General features: G+C 39.3%; 1 protein-coding gene across 7 annotated transcripts in view; it reads left to right on the plus strand.

Moving 5' to 3' along the window:
* The window catches only part of FRY (FRY microtubule binding protein), a 339,156-nt gene that overhangs the window by 96,953 nt on the left and 220,729 nt on the right, over nucleotides 1–21,474 (plus strand). Inside the window, exon 1 of one of the 7 annotated variants that reach the window (XM_047723097.1) lies at nucleotides 9,670–9,953. The exons of the other annotated variants lie outside the window; for them this stretch is intronic. Within the exon in view, the coding sequence (XP_047579053.1) occupies nucleotides 9,893–9,953 (61 nt within the window). The 5' untranslated portion in view covers nucleotides 9,670–9,892. Of the gene's footprint in view, nucleotides 1–9,669; nucleotides 9,954–21,474 lie in introns of those variants that run through there. 7 annotated transcript variants of the gene reach the window in all.

Below are 21,474 nucleotides of genomic sequence, written 5' to 3' on the forward strand. Positions count from 1 at the left end.
TTCTAGGAGGAAATTTCTCCCACTCATAGGCAACTTGATGATGACGTATTTTTCTTTGTTTTTATGCCAATTCAAACTCCATCCCATTAAGGCTAGTTGAATCAGATTCTCCCAGTGCCTCCTGCCCTGCCCTTACATGACGAAACTTCTGGAAGTTGCATTAACTTTCATGGGCTGCCAGGGCATGACAGTAACTATTTCAGAATGCCCCAGAGTGCTCTGGTAACAATAAGTAATGGCATAGGGTACGTCATCACTTAAGAAAGTAAGGCAGATGTGCACCTAACTTGATTATAAAAACCTCTACTGTCTCGTGTATGCTCAGTTCTCCGAATGAATATTGCAAAATAATGAATTTTAAATTAATTGATAATTATATATCCACCACACAGTATTGCAGGAAGACAGGTCAGCATGACAACAAACCCTATAGAGGCTACTTAAGAATGAGGATTATTCAAATAGAGGAAACTCTAGCCATATAGTGGAGATCAGAGATCAGAATTCAAGCCCAAAGGTTATGCACTAATAATACTCCATTCAGGGGCACCTGGGTGACTCAGTGGGTTAAGCCTCTGCCTTGGGCTCAGGTCATGATCTCAGGGTCCTGGGATCGAGCCCCGCATTGGGATCTCTGCTCAGCAGTGAGCCTGCGTCCCCCCCCACACACCTGCCTCTCTGCCTACTTGTGATTTCTCTATCAGATAAATAAATAAAATCTTTAAAAAAATACTCCATTCATATTAAATTCATATTTAAGTATTTTCACCCCCTTCCAATTCGGGAGCTCAAAGTTATTACATCCCAAGATGTAACTGGGTAAGGAAAATAACCCTTTCCCCCTTATTTGGTTTTTGTGGCACAAGTGGAGCTTTTACAAGGTTTTTGAAAGAGAAGATAGGTCAGCAGGATTGGGAGGAAAAGGAGTGTCAAATAAAGAAGTGTGTAGTTCACCGAGCAAGAAGCAGAGCAAAAGAGTGGCTTGATGGCTGGCCAGAGCAGATGGAAGGGAATTCGAGAGCTGCCTGTCTGAATGAAAAAGCCCACTAAAAATTCATACGCATTTTTGTCCGTTTAGCTTTTTGGTTAAATATTGAGCCGATTCTCCCTGGCATTTGAATTCCTTCTGATTTTTCAGGTGGATATTAACTCCAGGCCTGCTAAATTACATGCCCATGATGAAATGATTCCATGAATCATAATAGTGGTGGGACATTTTGCCTAATGGGAGTCTGTATTAGGAAGTCTCGATCTTAGATGATTTTACCAGGTTTCCTTACCACAGAGATGTGATTTAAAAAATTAAAAATGTAGGGATGTCTGGATGGCTCAGTTGGTTAAGTGTCTTCCTTCAGCTTAGGTCAGGATCCCAGGGCCCTGGGATTGAGTCCTGCATGGGGCTCCTTGCCCCGCGGGGAGTCTGCTTCTCCCTCCCCTTGCTTGCCTCCCCTTCTCTCTTTTTATCTCTCTGACAAAATCTTAAAAAAAAAAATTTAAAATTTAAACAAATCAATGAGTATTCACTGAGAACCCACTGTGTGCAGAAACACTTCAGTGGAAACCTGGGTGCATTGGAAAAAAGTGTGAGGTACTCACCCCAAAGAGGCGGGCAAAGTGGAAATCCATGAGGTAGTTAGTGAGAATGATGATGGCTATGCAGGAGCTGTTACAGATCAGTGTGTGGTCAATTGTCATGTAGGTGGTAATACTGCTAAGGGAGTTTTATGATGTTTAAAAATCTGGTCCCTAGTTAGTTTTATATTTTGGTTTCATATGGATTTGGGTACCATGTAGAAGCATTTAATATCAGAGAGATCTTTTATGGTGTTTTTGCTTCTCAACTGCTAGAAGCAATCTGGTATAGTAGGAAGGATATGAGCTTCTGAGCCAGAAGAGCTGTATTTGAGCCCTTTTCTCTAGCGTTTACTGGTGTGTGATCTTGGACAGTTTAATTTAATTTTCTCAGCTGTCAAGTGGGGATAAGGTAATCACCTCTCAGTCCCACCCAACCGGATACTTTCTCAAGTGATTAATAAATGTTTGCTTATTAAATCAATAAATCAATATTTTTGTATCATTTATTTCTGAGTATATTGGACTATGGATATTTACTAATTCATGACCATGACACACTGTGGCTTCTCTTAATGGCTTTCCGTGTTTATTCACAAAAATTGTTTCCCATATATCCATCTTTTAAAGTAGTAAGTGGCCTTAAGAACAGCATATATAATAGAAGTATAATTCAGGGCACATATGCAATTTTAAGTTTTTTAGTAGCCACATTAAACAGAGCTTTAACACATCTGAAAGTAATTTTGATAAAGTATTTTACCTAGTTCAGTATACCTAAAATATTATTTCAACATGTAATCAGCATAAAATTATTGATAAGTATTTATATTTGGGAGGGGGAACTATTCCTTTAAAATCCAGTGTTTGGGGCACCTGGGTGGCTCAGTGGGTTAAGCCTCTGCTTTTGGCTCAGGTCATGATCTCAGGGTCCTGGGATCGAGCCCCGCATCAGGCTCTCTGTTCAGTGGGGAGCCTGCTTCCCCCTCTCTCTCTGCCTGCCTCCTTGCCTACTTGTGATCTCTCTCTCTCAAATAAATACATAAAATCTTTTAAAAAAATAAATAAAATCCAGTGTTTGTCTTACAACACCAGCACATCTACATTTGGACACCAAATGGGTCAAAATACTTTATTTCTATTTAGATTTCATAAAATTGATAATTAAGTAGTTTCATCTATGCAGTTCTTCCAAACATAACTAAATTTTTTCCTGACAACTGAACAAAGCATCAGGTTTTAAATTTTAATTTAGACAAATTAAAATTAAAATTGAGTAACTCTGTTACTCTGGTCAGTTTCAGGGCTTAATAGCTCTCTGTGGCTAGCATGAAATACCACAGACAAGAAATTGTCTTGAATTATTTTTCAGTAAGATCTTGGACTTCTAGGCATTTCATCATTTCATAATATAAAGATACTTCTAAACCTAGATTTCATTTTGGGAGTTGCCTTATACTGACTGTGCTTAGTGGTAACTTCTGACATCCAGCTTGTCATTCTGTCTGCTAGATTTATGAGATCTTCTTTGAATGAAACTTTTTAGATTAGCCTAATGGAAGTTTAGTTAATTCAAAAATGCTGCAGGATTGTTGTCTTGTCCTAGCATAAGTCTGAATTTATCCTATTTGCAAATGAATAGTCCGAGTCTATGGCTGTGTGACTTGCCCAAGGACCTGGGGCTAGCTAGTTGTGCGGGGGAGTCAGCCCTTAAACACAGACTTAAGGATCCATGCTGGCACGGAATCTATATTTTGCTTCATTTAGGTGCAGGTGGGTTCCTGGTACCCTCTGGACACAACATCTTACCTGAAGGAGGACCCTTCACTGGGTCATATTTTTTGATTCTCCGAAATATCAATAACCCAAAATGTGAAGAGAACATCTGCATTGTCTCAGAATCTTCCTTGAGAAGAGCAGGGTTATGGAAATGAAGGTGATGGGGAAAGAAAATTCCTTCGCAATAAAAAGCTATGTGTTTCTCCCCACTCCAATGCACTAGTAAAGGCAAATTTAACTTGGCAGAAAAACAATTATAACCCCCAAAATAGTGGTGTTCTTACTCCATACGTTTCTGTGTATACTTTTCACTTTTGGAAATTTCTCTTTACTTCTGAGTAAAACCAGTATAGATGATTCACAAGCACTGAATGGAAATGGCCTTGGGATATTTAGCTGCATGGGTCCCTAACACTCAAGGTAGCCTGTTCTTAGACATTGTTGGATTCTATATGCTTTCTTAATGAGTGGCCCAAAAGGCTTTGGGCTAATTTTCTGAGCTCTTGGCATTAACCATGTCAGTAGATATTACACATCTTATAGAAAAGGTCAGTGTCTTCAGTCAAAACTTCAAATTCAGAAATCTTGATTTAAAGGATTCTCTGATACAAATAGTTATTTACTCTCATTCTGACTGTACTTCCCTGAACTCTGGTCACTTCGTCAATCAGAATTGGATTCCCATGGTCAGGTTTATTTATTTTTTTTTTTAAGAATTTATTTATTTATTTGACAGAGAGAGATCGCAAGTAGAGAGGCAGGCAGAGAGAGAGAGAGGGAAGCAGGCTCCCTGCTGAGCAGAGAGCCCAATGCGGGACTCGATCCCAGGACCCCGAGATCATGACCTGAGCCGAAGACAGCGGCTTAACCCACTGAGCCACCCAGGCGCCCATGGTCAGGTTTATTTTATTAGGTATTTAGCTATTTGGGATGAAAATATAATCTTTCAGAATTTTTCACCCTTTGTTGACATCGTGTCCTCTAGCACACACGCCGCCCCCCCCCCCCCCCCGCTCCGCCTTTTTTTTTTTTTTTTTTTTTTTTTAATTCTGGGCAACCATTCAGAAATGTCTTTAAGGACTACTAATGGATTCCATCCAGGTTTACTCTAAAATGAATGGCATTGCCTGACCTTTGTTGGCATAGTCATTAATTGTGTGAGTACTTTTAAGAAATTTTGCTTCCATCACTTGATTTTACCCTTTGATTTTCTACATGCCATTTGCTTGAGTTGTGTACAAATAAAATTTAGAGGAGAATTTGTGGTAGTCTGTGTATAAAGTACTTAGGTTTGGGATTGACATCTATTTGGGGCAGAACAGAGGAACCTTTGATGCTGTTTTAAGGTAAGCAACAAATTAAGGACAGAATAAGCAAACCCTAAGATTTTTAGGTTTACTTCCTGATGCTTCATTACATTGGAAGTCTGCAAGTTTGAGGTTACCGGCTTGACAGCTCTGTTCAAACGGTAACGATTTCAGACTTTTCTCTGCATTCCCTGTCTAGAGAGACAGTTGCAAGGATGCTCCATTATCATTCATTATTACATATTCCCAGAGGCCATCGTAGCTTCTGAACCTGGCTGTACATCAGAATCGCTCTAGCCTCATCAAAGGATGAGATGCTCTCCATCTCTTTGAGGCCCTGGAGTCTGTACTTTTTATAGAGCTCTCCAGCACTGGATCATTTCTGGGCTTTTTCAGACCCTCTCCCCCCAAAATAAATGAGTGAAATTTAAGAAATCAGATCAATACCGTAGACCTCCAGAATCATAGAACTTAAAGACTGTAGGCAAGGGAGAGATGCAGGTAGGGAATATAATTGTAGAACAAGGGAATGTTTATAAGGTGATTGAAGGAAATGACGAGAGAAACTTTTTGGAGCAGAAACATTTAGAGTACATAAGAACATGTAACATGTTAATTCTTTCACTTCTCATCCACGTAGAATCCCTTCCGCTTCTCCTCCCCAAGGCTGGGTGTAAGTCCACCTGGTAACTTACACCACGGGTGATGCATGGAAGCTTAAGAGAGCCTCCATGCAGGTTCAGATGATCTGTACCTAATGAGCATCGCACACCTGTTGGGAGAACGCTGTTTTCATGGTGGCTTGCTTCCAGAGGCACCCTGTGCCAAGACAAACCAGTATTTTCCTAGAGGTCTTCCTGGTAAACATTTTCAGTCTGCATGTGTTTGCAGCATATGTCTTGAGGCAATGACACACTTGGCAAACCCCGCCTACTACTAGATGCCTCCTTGATAGCCAGGCACAATGACACATTGTCTTTTAGGAGCTCTCCCATCTTATTATGGTTTCTACACGAAAGGGGCAAGGCTGCAGGTGATGTTTGCTTAAGGTGTGCTTAATTCTGCTGTGGTACTTGATTCCTACCTTAAGACGACCTCTGAAGTTCTTTGTCTCTGAAAGATTTATTAATACAGATGCATGAATATATTCTGTACTATGTTATGTCATGGAAAAAGAGTGAAGAGACAGAATCCTTTTTGCACTGGCATCTTTTGTTAGCTGTCATATTTCTGTGATAATACCTTAACACTTTATTTACTAAATTTCTATAAAGAGTAATGTGCAGGTTACTATGCATATGAAATGGAACCACTTGATTACTGAAATGTTTCATTAAAGATATCGCAAACTAGTTCTAAAAGCTCAATGAGAAATATTGGGTTGATAAGCAATGATAAAAAAAAAGCAAAAGTTATCATCAGCTTAAGTTTTTTTTTTATCATTTCAGGGTTTTGAATGAAATAGTGTTTAATATAATAATTTTAAAAGCTGGCTTTTTCTTTAAGCTGGAAAAAACTCTTGGTTGGTGTCTAAAGGATATTTCTTGCTTCCCATAATATGGTAGTATGGATTGACATTGACATTAAAGAATGTGAATAGACTGCTAGGCTACATTTAATGAGAGTGATTATATGATCTAACCTTCGTGCTAATAAAGTAGCTATCAGTCAGACAGTCACCTAAGAACAGTCTTTCCTGAAACAGTGAGGTAAATGAAACACACCCAGAAATTTCGTTGCAACTTCGAAGCTTGTGATCAGGTTTGGACTTTCATTTGCCCCTAAAAATGTTTGTGGTAGTGCCACCAGGCCACCCAGAAGCAGAGAGGAAATTTTTATGAATATTAGATTAACTGTTAAAGTAATAATTTAATTTAGATTTGAGTGTTATTATGGAGCTATCAATTAAACATACCAGTAATCCAGTTGATGTTATTTATTAAATTTAGATTATATTAATATAGTTTAAAATGCATGACATTTATTTAGCCTCATCAGGGAACGAATGATCTCTGAGTAAACTTCTCCCAGCCATGAAGCTTAATCCTTGAAGTGTCAAAACATTTTAACTTAATAATTTTGAACAGAATGCTTTCTATTAATTACCTTAGTACTTTCTATATTATGTCTGTGACTATAGGATGCTAATATAGTTTAACCCTGTCTAAATGAATTCAGATCATTAGCAAATGTATTGATTAGTAAAGATTCTATAATATATGGCTACCTTTGGAACTCTTGAAATGTTAAGGGTCAACTCTTTTTATGCTAAATTATCTTTCAATTCCTATCCTTCAAAATTTTTGTGTCTGCTTTTTGTTGTTCCCGATTTTTCCGTTACTATCAGCCATCAGCTGACAGCTGTCACTTACTCAACTGTCAGTGGACTTTAGGCGTCCTCACCCACCCATGATTGCTTTTAATCTAACATAACTTGAGGAGGAAATTAGGGTGTTAGAATAATGTCCACCATAGGAGACATGTCCTCCGAGTGGAGACGGATGAGGTGAGATGGGAACTCTTAGCACAAAAAACTCTGAGCTTTAACAGAAGGACTTCATGCCATCTGTTTAGACTATAAGATGCCTTTGATTATTCATTGATTCAACTTTTACTAGACCCTAGGGGCCCAAAGATGAGAACAACATTGTTTATGCCCTAAGGGTGCTCCCCCAAACCAGTACATGCCTGGCTATCGCAGAGGAGCAAATAGACCACGGAGGGCAGCAAATAAGGATGTAATCTTTGGAATTCAGCTGGGTTTTGAATAAGTGAAATTTCGGGATAAAAAAAAAAAAGATTATTTGAGGGCTGCTCTTAAATGTATGCAAAGACAAATATGCTGCTTAGAAGTTCCAGTTCAGTGCATGTGTGTGCGTGTGTGTGTGTGTGTGTGTGTGTGTGTACATACATATATATATACATGCCACATCTTCTTTATCCATTCATCAGTTGATGGACTTTTGGGCTCTCTCCATAGTTTAGCTGTCTTGCTATTGGCAATGGTGTGGATGGAGCTAGAGTGTATTATGTTAATAAAATAAGTCAGTCAGAGAAAAACAAATATCATATGATCTCACTCATATGTAGAATTTAAGAAAGAAAACAGATGAACATATGGGAAAGGGGAAAAGAGAAAAAGGAGAGGGAAAAACAAGCCATAAGAGACCTTAAGTTTAAAGAACAAACTGAGGGTTGGTGGAGGGAGGTGGGTGGAGGATGGGCTGGATGGGAGATGGGGATTACAGAGGGCACTTGTGAGCACTGGGTGTTGTATGTAGGTGATGAATCACGGAATTCTCCTCCAGATACCAATATTCCACTGTATGTTAACTAACAAAATTTAAATTCATAAAAAAAAGAGGAAAAAATTAGAACAAAACGATGACGTTCCAATTCATATTAAGGGAAGTACTAGAATAAAAATTAAGTGCAGTGACCCTGGGAGTCTGACAAACCTGCATCTGAATGACCTTGGGCAATCTGATTTTGATTCCTTTCCACCACCTCTAAGAGGGAGATGTAATGCCTACATTTTGAGGTTGCTGTGAGGACTGTGTGAAAGGGTATGTGAAAAGGGCCTAGCAGAGTACTTGAATCCAGTTCAGTGCCCCATTAATATTCTCTTTTCTGCCTTTTCTTCCCCCCACTTCCCTTTGATGTTGTGTGGTAAGGGGCATCTGTAAAAAGAGTGAGAAATAAAATGACAAATACTTCTTTTCATATTCCTATGAGGCTGCCTGAAGTCATGTTCTTTTAATTAAATGACAGTCACATCATTTGGAAGGCTGGTCTAATAATAGCACCAGAGATTGGAAGATGACAAAGTGCAAATTTTCAGTCAAGTCTTGATTCCAGTTTAGATGTGAAAAGAAGAGACTTGAGAAAGAATCCTTGTTGCTGAAAACACAGATACCTCCATAGGCACACTCTTGGATTAGAATTGTGTGGACCCCTTTTAGTAAAACATAAACCAAATGCCGCATGTGCCCAGCAGCCAACTATTTAAAAAAGGTTAGAAAGCCCGAATGTGTGAGACTCAGTGGTGCCTTGGGGCATCTTTGCTGGCGTCTTCGCTCACCTAAAGTGTTCAAGTGGGTCATTTGGACGTGTTTCTCCTTCCTGTGAAAGGCTTCAGTTCATCAGGTAATTCCCCATATTGTGCTGTTTTGTAATCCCAACCTCTATCGCTAAAGAAAGCCTTCGGTGACCCTGAGTAAATCAAGAATAGAAAATTACTTGGGTTTCATGCTCTTCGCTGTGTTAGTGAAGACGTAGATTTTCATTGACCCTCACAGAAATCAGTCTGTCCGAAATAATGCCCACCGAAGGATCAATGAGTTACACTTTTGTTTTTAAGTAACTTTGCAGTTTTCTTTCTCAGTCTTTTCACTGGTCTAAACCTGCTTTCTTTTGGGGGTGAGATACTTAATGTTCACCAATAAATAGTGGCTCCTTCTTGGTCTTATAAATGAAGCTTTTTTAACCTGTTGATTTAGGCTGTGCTTTTAAAATATTAGAACTTCGGATTTAAAAGCAATCACTTTTCTTTACTAGTTGTATCAACAGATGTTCAGTGTTTCGTTTTTCCTTACGGGTGTATGGTTTCTCACTGACTCTTGGCTTCACATGGGGATTCTCTGCTATTGGTTTTGTCTGTAAGAATTTAAGCTGTTTAAAGCTGTTTGTACTTGTGGCCAAGAGCTCCTAGTTCCCAAAGCAACGGTTTATCACCCGCCCCGTGTTATCTCTGCTCTTACATTTCTTCAATCACAGAACACAACAGCACAGGCGAGCTAGATCCGTGGGTAGCGCGTGCGTTCGGTATGCATGGACTGTTTATGGCGAGCCGTGTGGGTCGGGCTCATGTTCCTGGAGTGCTTTGAGCAGCTTTAGTAATCTGTCAGCATAGTATGTTCTCGTGGATAAATATAGACATACGGGCACTCTGTGAGTTGTAGGTCACTGTCTTACTGTGCAGCTAAAAATTGTCCCATTGGTATGAAGAGTCTGCCCTGGATGGAAGGCCTGTTTTAGTTTGTCTTCTACTGTAGGTCTTTAGCACCTGACTAAAAATACACCTTGGCCAAAATAAAAGAGCCCTACCTTGTGGCTGAGACACTTATGGTGCCAGGGAGCAACAGAATCATGGAGTCCGTCATTATGTTTTTTTGCTTTGGAACATAGTCTGTGTAGCAGTTCCAGACTGTTCGTTTGGGTTCCTTTTCAGGCTCATGGAGATTACAACAGCCTGTTGGAGACGATCCTGTGTGATCAGCTTCATAAAAGGGCTTGGTAGGTATGAAGGGCTGGGGACATGTATGGCGTGGATCATTGGTTGTTAAATGCTGAATGTAGGGAAGATTCTCCTAAAGGTTTCAATGGATGGGGGTGGGGGGGGGTTGCTAATTACATCTGCATGTGGGGATTTACTTACAATGTCACCATTCAGAGGCAGGAATAATTCTTTTTAAGTTTCTGTTTGGAATTGTGGTATTTCAGAGTTGATTTTTGTATATAAGTCTATGGGACAACAGGCTGTGATGTCATGGGATTTTTCTGTGCGCTGAAGTTTCACTAAAAGATTCAGTACAACTATCTGTGCTGCAAAATTGCCATCTGTAAAAGTAGCTTAGTGTGTATTTGGAAAATAGGAAATACCATTGCATTTTATATTACAGCAGAAGTAGGATTTATGCTTGATTTCTTCTAAATATTATTTTGTTTAATGCATTGAAATAAGCCTGAGGCAGTTTTCCCCTTTGCTTTTGGCTTAGCCTTCTTTAACACATACAAATACAATGTTTTCTTTTGTTTCTGAATTAAAAAAAAACAGGATATTATGGGTTAACCAACATTAAATGGGTCCAAGCTGCATGCCTTTGCTTTTCCTTTATCAGAGTAATAGTCTGGTTACGTTAGTTCTAGCATAACCTTGTAAGCAATATTGTACAAGAGTTCAGAAAAATTAATGAGAGGGGACTTCCATGACACAGGGTTAATTACATGCATCTTGTATATCGACCGTTTAACTTTCTATTTAATGAAGGTAAGAAAAGTTAATTTGTAAATGGTAAAGGCACAACATATTGCTCTGATAGAGAAGAAACATTTTGTTTATTAATGATTTGGGAGATTTAATTACTTGTTAATTATTCTTCTGCACTATCTCTAATGAAACTATTAGATATTTGCATACGATACCATTCTGTTTCTGGGAATGAAATCTCTGTTAGTCATTAATTTACTCCTTACTCTGTGGTTTAAAAAAGTTGAGAGTGTGTTAGGAACTTTTTTTTTTTCCTCTAAGAGATTTTTTTGTTGTTGTTGTATAACAAGTGTACAAATTTAGTGATAAAACTTACAGTTTCATGTATTTGGAAAAAATGCTGCATCATAATAGGGCTTATGTGAACTACTTAGTATTTTTGTTGTTTGATATCTCTTGGATACGTTACTAACCCTTACTATGTTTCCACTGAATGGACCACTCCCATGATCTGGCAGCCATCTTAGCTCCTTTTTACTTACTGCCTTTCTTGCTCCCAATATATAAACCTAATTTTTATAAGAGGTCAGTAACAACAAATATGTTTCTGTGAGTTCATAGATTTATCACCATCTCACTGCCTCAGATTATAAATTTCAGGTAGGCATGTATCAAGTGGATTTTATATAGTCATTGTACATTTATATAAGTATTTAAGAATCTAGTGAAACTTTAAATCTTTTTTTTATTAAATGAGCTGTTATCAAAGTAAACAAGTGCATATGAACCAGTAATTTAATAAATGTTTTATTGTTGACAAAATAAAAAACTAACTAGACTCCAAAGGATTTCACTTATTCAGTTAATGTATTTAACAAACACTGAATGAGTTTCTGCTGTATACCCTGGATTGGAAGTTCTTCCTTTACTATAGATGTTGGAAATGTATCTTGTGTGGTCATGTATATTACATAATGCATAGACATAATGTCTATATCATATTTCGGTATATGTATATTATTGTATGCATATGTATGCATATATATTATCTAACAGAATGCATACTGCAATGCATATGATAACTGTGTGTATGCATTTTGTAATATATAATTTTATAATATAATAATGCATTCTTTATTAACAAAGACATATGTAGGACTAGACTCCCCTTCAGGTCACTGCATTCATCATGTAATCTGAAAGGGGATCCTGCAGGGGAATAGCTAAAACTTTGCTTTATGACCTTCATTTGTCAAAATATGGCAGCTTTTGGCACCGTTCCTGGTGGCCATCGCTGCACATCAAGTCTGCTCTGTCCTCGTTGTCCCTTTAGGTTGGGTCCTTGTGTAATGCTTCCACTAGCACAGCGACAAAAACTTCTATCAGAGACTGTGTTCTCTCTCCCTTGATGCCCAGCTTCAGTACAATTCTAATAAAATGGCTCCGGAAGCCGGGCTTGTCATTTGGGGTAATGTCTAATGCCCAGATAATGGTTTGCAAGCGACTGCTGTTCCAACAACCTCTAGAACCTTTTTGAGCAGGACCCACAGAAAATAGCACATTTTGCATTTTGACCCCAAACACATACCCCACACATATGTGTAGGTCCAGACAGAGACTGAAAACAGAAATTTTGTAAGTAATGCATAATTACCCTCACTGTGCAGGAGGTCATCACCCTGCTATTTTCTCTTCTGTGGTTTTCTATTCTATCTGATTGAACTGGTTAGCACCCAGGAAATAGGTTTGATGATCGAGTAATGGGTCACAAGCCCCACTTTGACAAACTGCTTTCGAGATTTTATAAGCCAGACATGCTCAACACACCAATAACCACGTTCTCTACTGAAATGACATGCTGTCATCCATGATGCTATATTCTACTCCTGGGCAGATTGCTTCATTTGTCAGCATCTTGCTTAGTTGCAGAAATAGCTCTCTCAATAGACTTAATGTGAGTCTTGGTTTGATGTCAGGCTTCTAAGCTGAAGACAATTCATGACCTTAATAGATCTTCATGCTTCCTTACTCCTTAATGCAGCAAATATTTATTGAGTATTAAGCTAGAAGGAGAGAATACTAAAGGAATAAAACAAATTCCTTGCCCTTGCTGCACTTAAGTGCAGTGGGGAGATAGGTAGAAAACAAATATATAATGTGTGATCAGTGGGAGATCAGTGCCCTGCAGGAGGGTGAAGCTGGGTAGAGGGACAGAGGGAAGTACCAGGGAGTGGTTGGCCAGAAGGGAGTGAGCCACTCTCAAGTATCCTTTCTTCCCTACTTCTATGAATTCCTACAACCCCAGTGCTCCCCACTCCCATTCTCTTCTGCCTTGATGCCTTCTCTGACTGTATCTATCACTGGTTATTTCCAGGCTTCAACTTCATTGTCCCCATCCTAGAGAGCCCTGACCTGCCGCCACAGTCACAGATATGTCACCCCTGTTCCCGTCACAGCACTTACTAATTTGTAATTATATTGCTGGGTGTATTTATTTTATAATGCCTGCCTCCCCTGCATATTAGCAGCTCCCCAGCAGCTACACAGTGCTTGGAGTTGAGTAGGCCCTTGGTAAATATTAGCTGATTAAAGAAATGAGAAATGAAATACATGAATAAACGAAGCTAATGAATATTCTCCTAAATTTATGTGCTCTCCTAGCCTGACACTGCCTTGTGGCATCTTGTAGCTGAAAATGCTACATTTTTAAATCTTTCAGATTGTCTCTTTTTTTTTTAGTTTTTTTAAAAATTTTATTTTAAACATACAATGTATTTTTATCCCCAGGGGTACAGGTGTGTGAATCGCCAGGTTTACACACTTCACAGCACTCACCATAGCACATACCCTCCCCAATGTCCATAACCCCACCCCCCCCTCCCAAACCCCCTCCCCCCATCAACCCTCAGTTTGTTTTGTGAGATTAAGAGTCACTTATGTTTTGTCTCCCTCCCAATCCCATCTTGTTTCATTCATTCTTCTCCTACCCCCTTAACCCCCCATGTTGCATCTCCTCTCCCTCATATCAGGGAGATCATATGATAGTTGTCTTTCTCCGATTGACTTATTTCGCTAAGCATGATACCCTCTAGTTCCATCCACGTCGTCGCAAATGGCAAGATTTCATTTCTTTTGATGGCTGCATAGTATTCCATTGCGTATATATACCACTTCTTCTTTATCCATTCGTCTGTTGATGGACATCTAGGTTCTTTCCATAGTTTGGCTATTGTGGACATTGATGCTATAAACATTCGGGTGCACGTGCCCCTTCGGATCACTACGTTTGTATCTTTAGGGTAAATACCCAGCAGTGCAGTTGCTGGGTCATAGGGTAGTTCTATTTTCAACATTTTGAGGAACCTCCATGCTGTTTTCCAGAGTGGTTGCACCAACTTGCATTCCCACCAACAGTGTAGGAGGGTTCCCCTTTCTCCGCATCCTCGCCAGCATCTGTCATTTCCTGACTTGTTAATTTTAGCCATTCTGACTGGTGTGAGGTGATATCTCATTGTGGTTTTGATTTGTATTTCCCTGATGCCGAGTGATATGGAGCACTTTTTCATGTGTCTGTTGGCCATCTGGATGTCTTCTTTGCAGAAATGTCTGTTCATGTCTTCTGCCCATTTCTTGATTGGATTATTTGTTCTTTGGGTGTTGAGTTTGCTAAGTTCTTTATAGATTTTGGACACTAGCCCTTTATCTGATATGTCATTTGCAAATATCTTCTCCCATTCTGTCAGTTGTCTTTTGGTTTTGTTAACTGTTTCCTTTGCTGTGCAAAAGCTTTTGATCTTGATAAAATCCCAATAGTTCATTTTTGCCCTTGCTTCCCTTGCCTTTGGTGATGTTCCTAGGAAGATGTTGCTGCGGCTGACGTCGAAGAGGTTGCTGCCTGTGTTCTCCTCAAGGATTTTGATGGATTCCTTTCTCAGATTGAGGTGCTTGATCCATTTTGAGTCTATTTTCGTGTGTGGTGTAAGGAAATGATCCAATTTCATTTTTCTGCATGTGGCTGTCCAATTTTCCCAACACCATTTATTGAAGAGGCTGTCTTTTTTCCATTGGACATTCTTTCCTGCTTTGTCGAAGATGAGTTGACCATAGAGTTGAGGGTCCATTTCTGGGCTCTCTATTCTGTTCCATTGATCTATGTGTCTGTTTTTGTGCCAGTACCATGCTGTCTTGATGATGACAGCTTTGTAATAGAGCTTGAAGTCCGGAATTGTGATGCCACCAACTTTGGCTTTCTTTTTCAATATTGCTTTGGCTATTCGAGGTCTTTTCTGGTTCCATATAAATTTTAGGATTATTTGTTCCATTTCTTTGAAAAAAATGGATGGTACTTTGATAGGAATTGCATTAAATGTGTAGATTGCTTTAGGTAGCATAGACATTTTCACAATATTTATTCTTCCAATCCAGGAGCATGGAACATTTTTCCATTTCTTTGTGTCTTCCTCAATTTCTTTCATGAGTACTTTATAGTTTTCTGTGTATAGATTCTTAGTCTCTTTGGTTAGGTTTATTCCTAGGTATCTTATAGTTTTGGGTGCAATTGTAAATGGGATGGACTCCTTAATTTCTCTTTCTTCTGTCTTGTTGTTGATGTAGAGAAATGCAACTGATTTCTGTGCATTGATTTTATATCCTGACACTTTACTGAATTCCTGTACAAGTTCTAGCAGTTTTGGAGTGGAGTCTTTTGGGTTTTCCACATAGAGTATCATATCATCTGCGAAGAGTGATAGTTTGACTTCTTCTTTGCCGATATGGATGCCTTTAATTTCCTTTTGTTGTCTGATTGCTGAGGCTAGGACTTCTAGTACTATGTTGAATAGCAGTGGTGATAATGGACATCCCTGCCGTGTTCCTGACCTTAGCGGAAAAGCTTTCAGTTTTTCTCCATTGAGAATGATATTTGCAGTGGGTTTTTCATAGATGGCTTTGATAATATTGAGGTATGTGCCCTCTATCCCTACACTTTGAAGAGTTTTGATCAGGAAGGGATGCTGTACTTTGTCAAATGCTTTTTCAGCATCTATGGAGAGTATCATATGGTTCTTGTCCTTTCTTTTATTAATGTGTTGTATCACATTGATTGATTTGCGGATGTTGATCCAACCTTGCAGCCCTGGAATAAATCCCACTTGGTCGTGGTGAATAATCCTTTTAATATACTGTTGAATCCTATTGGCCAGTATTTTGGTGAGAATTTTTGCATCTGTGTTCATCAAGGATATTGGTCTGTAGTTCTCTTTTTTGATGGGATTGATAAACCCCTGGCCAGACTTATTAAAAAGAAAAGAGAAAGGACCCAAATAAATAAAATCATGAATGAAAGAGGAGAGATCACAACTAACACCAAAGAAATACAGACAATTATAAGAACATATTATGAGCAACTCTGCGCCAACAAATTTGACAATCTGGAAAAATGGATGCATTCCTAGAGACATATAAACTACCACAACTGAACCAGGAAGAAATAGAGAGCCTCAACAGACCCATAACGTAAGGAGATTGAAGCAGTCATCAAAAATCTCCAAACAAACAAAAGCCCAGGGCCAGACGGCTTCCCGGGGGAATTCTACCAAACATTTAAAGAAGAACTAATTCCTATTCTCCTGAAACTGTTCCAAAAAATAGAAATGGAAGGAAAACTTCCAAACTCATTTTATGAGGCCAGCATCACCTTGATCCCAAAACCAGATTGTCTTTTTAAATGTATCTTTGAATTCTCCCCAGAACTTTGCAGAGTAACTTATATATATCAAGGGTCGATGAAAATTTGTTATTCAGCGAACTTACTAACTGATCTCACTCATACACTTTTGAGACCCAAATATTTCTGAAGGGACTCAAACCGTATTGTGATAATAGGTATGATAAAGGATGGCTGTGTAAATGACACCCTACATCCTTGTCATGTGTCCTAAGTGTAAATACTCTGAGACCCATGTCACTCATTCCATACATTTAATTTGTGTGGAAGGAGGTGGCTGGACCTAGGATCTGAGTGAACATTCAAACCTATGTCATGGAACCTGGATTAAAGATGGCATTTGATTTTTTTTAATGTATTTTTTTTTAATTGAGTTCAGTTCCTCAATGGAATAATGAAGGAATAATAGTATTCCTTTGTTATTGCCATTATAAGATGTAGGCATTTTTTTTTTTATAAATGAGCCTTCTCTTTTAAAAAAGGTTTTATCATGAAATTTTTCAAACACAAAAGGGGAAAGAATAATAGTATAATGCACAATATATCACTATTACTGAGATTCAACAGTTATCAAGATTTTGCCAAGTTTGCTTCACTTATACCTTCTTTGTTAAAGCATTTCAAATCCAATAGAGATATTTCATTGAACTCTGTACAATCAGTGTGCATTCTAGAAAATATGGATATGTTCTTCCCTACCCATAGTGCTAATTTCATACCTCACAAAATTGACCATAATTCTGTGATGTAACCTAATGTCCATTCCATATTCAAGGTGCTTTGATTGTCCTTTCCAGAAAGGTCTTTGAACAGTTGGGCTGCTTCAGTCAAGATTCAGACAAGGTCCACACGTTACGTTTGGTTGTTCTGTCCCCTAAGTCTTTAATCACCCTACCCATTTTTATCAACTCCGTTGACTTGTAGAAATTAGTGCAGCTGTTCCATAAAATGTACCTAACTTTGAATTATCTCTTTGCTCCCTTAGGGTGACATTTAACTTGTTCCTGTATCCCCTTTGTTTTCTTGTAAATGGACATTAGCGACAATGTTTTGAAAACTTGATGAACATGGGCATAGGGCAAGTTACAACTCCCTCTCTGCCACACTGCCAAAGTCATTTCTGTTCCAGTGGTAGGAGCATGAAAGCCGCTGTCTCATTCAGAAGCACATAGCCAACATCACTTTCAGTGGTTGGGTGCAGTAACTATGACCAATATCCTGCCACTGATGGGGAATTTTGAGAAAGCTTCTCGAGTTGATACTCTAAAAATGCTTCTTAAACACCTTGGTTATCATAACGTTTCACCAGGAAATCTGTTTTGCATGTTTTCTTTATTGGGAAAGGGTGATATGACTGGACTTCGGGTCCATCTTATATGATTCACTTACTATCTTCCTTCCTGTTCCAGTAGATCCCATCCAGATTCCCATCTTCATTCTTTTTTTCATAGTAGGTGCAGTGGTCTTTAATTTGTATTGTCCTTCAAACAGCGCTCCTTTAGCCCACCCTACACACCACCAATTCAACATTCTTCCCAGAAACCTGCTAGCACCCAGTTGTCCTCTCAGTAAAGTCTAAACTCATTGGCTTGCCATTTAAGACCTTAATTCTAATCATAAGAGCTAGAAACCTACATTTTTATGGGACTTAAGAGTTTAAGTTTTTCATATATATACTTGCTCAATTATTTCATTCACACAGAGCTGTATTATAGAATCAGATGGGTTCAGTTCAACAAATATTAAGTAAGTATAATTGTTTAATTAATTGTGCCAGACACTGTGCTAAGTACATGGAATAAAGACAAGATGGAATCCTGTTCTTGAAGATGTTACAGTTCCTTAGTGAAGAGAAAGTTTGAACATGTGTGCTAAGATAGGCCTGTGTGGTAGGAAGGTGAAGGGAGGAGGGACGAGGAGAGAGTTAGCAGGTGCCTTCATGCACCTGTCATGCTATTCCCTCTGCCTGGGTTGCCCCTTTCTCCTCTCTGCCCATCAGAATTCTACCTGTCCTTTAAGACCTGGGTCAAATGCCTTCTATTCCATAGTATCTGGTTAATCAATGGCCCAGAAAGGAGTTGATGCCTCTGTCCTTCACGAGGCCTCTAGTACAGGGTTTTGTGAAAGGCAGACTCTTAGCACATAATTCTTTTTTAATGTTAATGTGAGTCTTGGGTTTACAGTTAGGAATAAAGGCAGACTTCCTCACATGTCCACCTGTAGTATAGGGAGTTGCCAGTCTCAGGGAGGTGAGTGGAACCAGAGAAGAAGTGGAAGAGTTAGGATCATCTGTAAAGCTTTCCTCCATAGACAGGATAGATGATACAGTCTCACTGGTTCGTATTAATTCAAGGGAAGGCAAGTGTTAGTTTTTTAAAAATTTTTGTATTTGAGTATAATTGACATGCAATGTTACATCAGTTTCAGGTATACAACATAGTGATTCAAGAAGCTTATATGTTATGCTCCCCACATGTGTAGCTCCCATCTGTCATCATACAAGCTATTACAGTACTATTGACTCTATTCCCTGTGCTGTGTCTCTTGTCCCTGTGATTTACTCATTCCACAGCTGGAAGCCTCTACTTTTCACTTCTCATCACCATTTTGCCACCCTGGTACCCCTCTGGTGACTATCAGTTTGTTCTCTGTATTTATAGTTCTGATTCTGCTTTTTATTCATTTGTGGGTTTTTTTATTTTTTATTTTTTATTTTTTTAGATTCCATATGTGAGTGAAATCATATGAAGTTTATCGTTCTCAGTCTGATTTATTTCACTTAGCAGAATATCCTCTAGTCTATCCACATTGTTGCAAATGGCATGATCTCACCCTTTGTGTGGCTATGCACATTTCATTGTATAGATAGATAGATACTTTCTTGTCCACTTGTCTGTTGATGGCTAAGTGTTAATTATTATTTGAGTTGTGCAAGTCTTGAATAAGTGATGTTTTATGACTTTTCAGTGTATATAGTTTTTAAAGATTTTATTTATTTCTTTGAGAGAAAGGGAGAAAGTAAACATAAGCAGGCAGAGGGGCAGAGGCAGAGGGAGAAGCAAACTCCCCGCTGATCAGGGAGCCAGATGCAGGGCTTGATCCCGGGACCCCGGGATCATGACCTGAGCTGAAGGCAGACGTTTAATCAACTGAGCCACCCAGGTTCCTCTTCAACGTATATTCCTATATAGTCATAGAATACTGGTGCAGCAAGGACAACCTGGCCTGCCTCTTTAAGAATAGCATATAAGGAAACTGAAGCCCAGTTGGTACAAGTTCATCCGCCAAGTTCATGTGGAGCCAGACTTAGACTTTTGACTCCCCTTTCAGAGTTCTTCCTATGTTTTGCCTAAAGAGCATCGACTTAGTTAATGAAGCATATCTATAGGCAAATGGAATTAAAGACAATGTTATTGACTGGATTAATTGGTCTTCTTTGTTTTCCCATTTATTTATATCAGAGGCATCAGGTTATAGTCCCAGGCCAGCAGCTTTGGCATAACATGGGACTGGTTAAAAATGCAGTTTACTTAGCCCCATTCCAGACCCACTGAATCAGGTGGGGCCCACCTTTCTGGGAGAATCTGATATGCAGAGATTCGGATCACCACTGATTCACACTGTAAGTCAACCTATCTTTTTCAAAGTTAACGTTTAAAAAAAAGTGCAAAGCCTTGCCCAAGTGATCACAAAGTTTGACTTAGTGGGTTGCAAATTAATGAGATGTTGCGGCATAAAACAAGCCAGAAGAGGAAGAAATGGGAAGGAAAGAAAAAGAGAGGAGGAGGAGAGGATGGCCAGGGAAGGGCACACGAATGAGAGCAGCTCGTCAGTTCTGTTGGGGAGAAGGAAGCTGAAATTCAGGATTATCCTGCCTCCAGCAGGTTATTCGATCTCCTTTTGGTGAGAAAGGACCTTGAAATGTCAATGTAACCTCATCCTCCTTTGCTCATAGATCTTGGCAGACATTCTTTCAGGCTCTGATGACAGTACCTACTTTGAAAATCGGGAAAGGTCCATGTAATTGCATCTTAGCAGATGACAGACATTTATAAAAGAAATCACTGAAGTGTTACTGTCATTTCTCTAAGATAAAATACTAGAAGGCAAAGGAAGGGAGAAAAGAAAACGGCAGCGATGCTATACTTCTATTCTCTTTATTGAACTCCTTCGCTCTCTCCCAGTATCCAGTCTTTGGGAGACGAGAGACAAAAATGGTTTGGAGAGGTCACAGACTGAACAGAAATTCAGTTGCTCCTTCTTTGAATAATAACCAGTTAAAGTTGATACCATCAGTGTATCTAGGAAGGTGTGTCTAAGGTGTGTGTCCTAATCAGATTTCATATATTTTATGGGTCTTCAATTCTTTTTTTTAAAGATTTTATTTATTTATTTGACAGAGAGAGAGAGAGAGAGAGAGAGAGATCACAAGTAGGCAGAGAGGCAGGCAGAGAGAGGAGGAAGCAGGCTCACCGCTGAGCAGAGAGCCCGATGCGGGGCTCTATCCCAGGACCCTGAGATCATGACCTGAGCTGAAGGCAGAGGCTTAACCCACTGAGCCACCCAGGTGCCCCAATTCTTTTTTTTTTTTTAAGATTTAATTTATTTATTTGATGAGGGAGAGCACAGCAGGGTGAGCAGTAGAGGGAGAGGGAGAAGCAGGCTCCCTACTGAGCAGGGAGCCCGACCTGGAGCTTTCTCCCAGGACCCTGGGATCATGACCTGAGCCAAAAGGCAACTGCCCAACTGACTGAGCCACTCAGGCATCCCCTGGGCCTTTAATTCTTAACTCTTTTTTTTTTTTTTTTTACTCCCAGGCCTTTCCAAAGCCCTTCTACTGGCTAAAAGATGCATTCAAGTTTAAGAGGGCAGACAACTTGGCAGGAGGGACTCCATGACTGGCAGTTATGTTAGCCTTTCTAGAAAATCAGCAACTATACTGATCTATAGGAAGGTTCCTTCTCCAAGTCACAACATTTATATTTCATTTTGTCATCCCTTAATGTCCCCAGACTGGCTCATACCCAGGCCAAAGTAAGGGAACTCACTTTATTCAGTCTTCACCATAGACATCTGGTTTGTTTTAAATTCAGGGTCATTCA

The sequence above is a fragment of the Lutra lutra genome, chromosome 3, assembly GCF_902655055.1.
Source record: "Lutra lutra chromosome 3, mLutLut1.2, whole genome shotgun sequence".
Taxonomy (NCBI): Eukaryota; Metazoa; Chordata; class Mammalia; order Carnivora; family Mustelidae; genus Lutra; species Lutra lutra.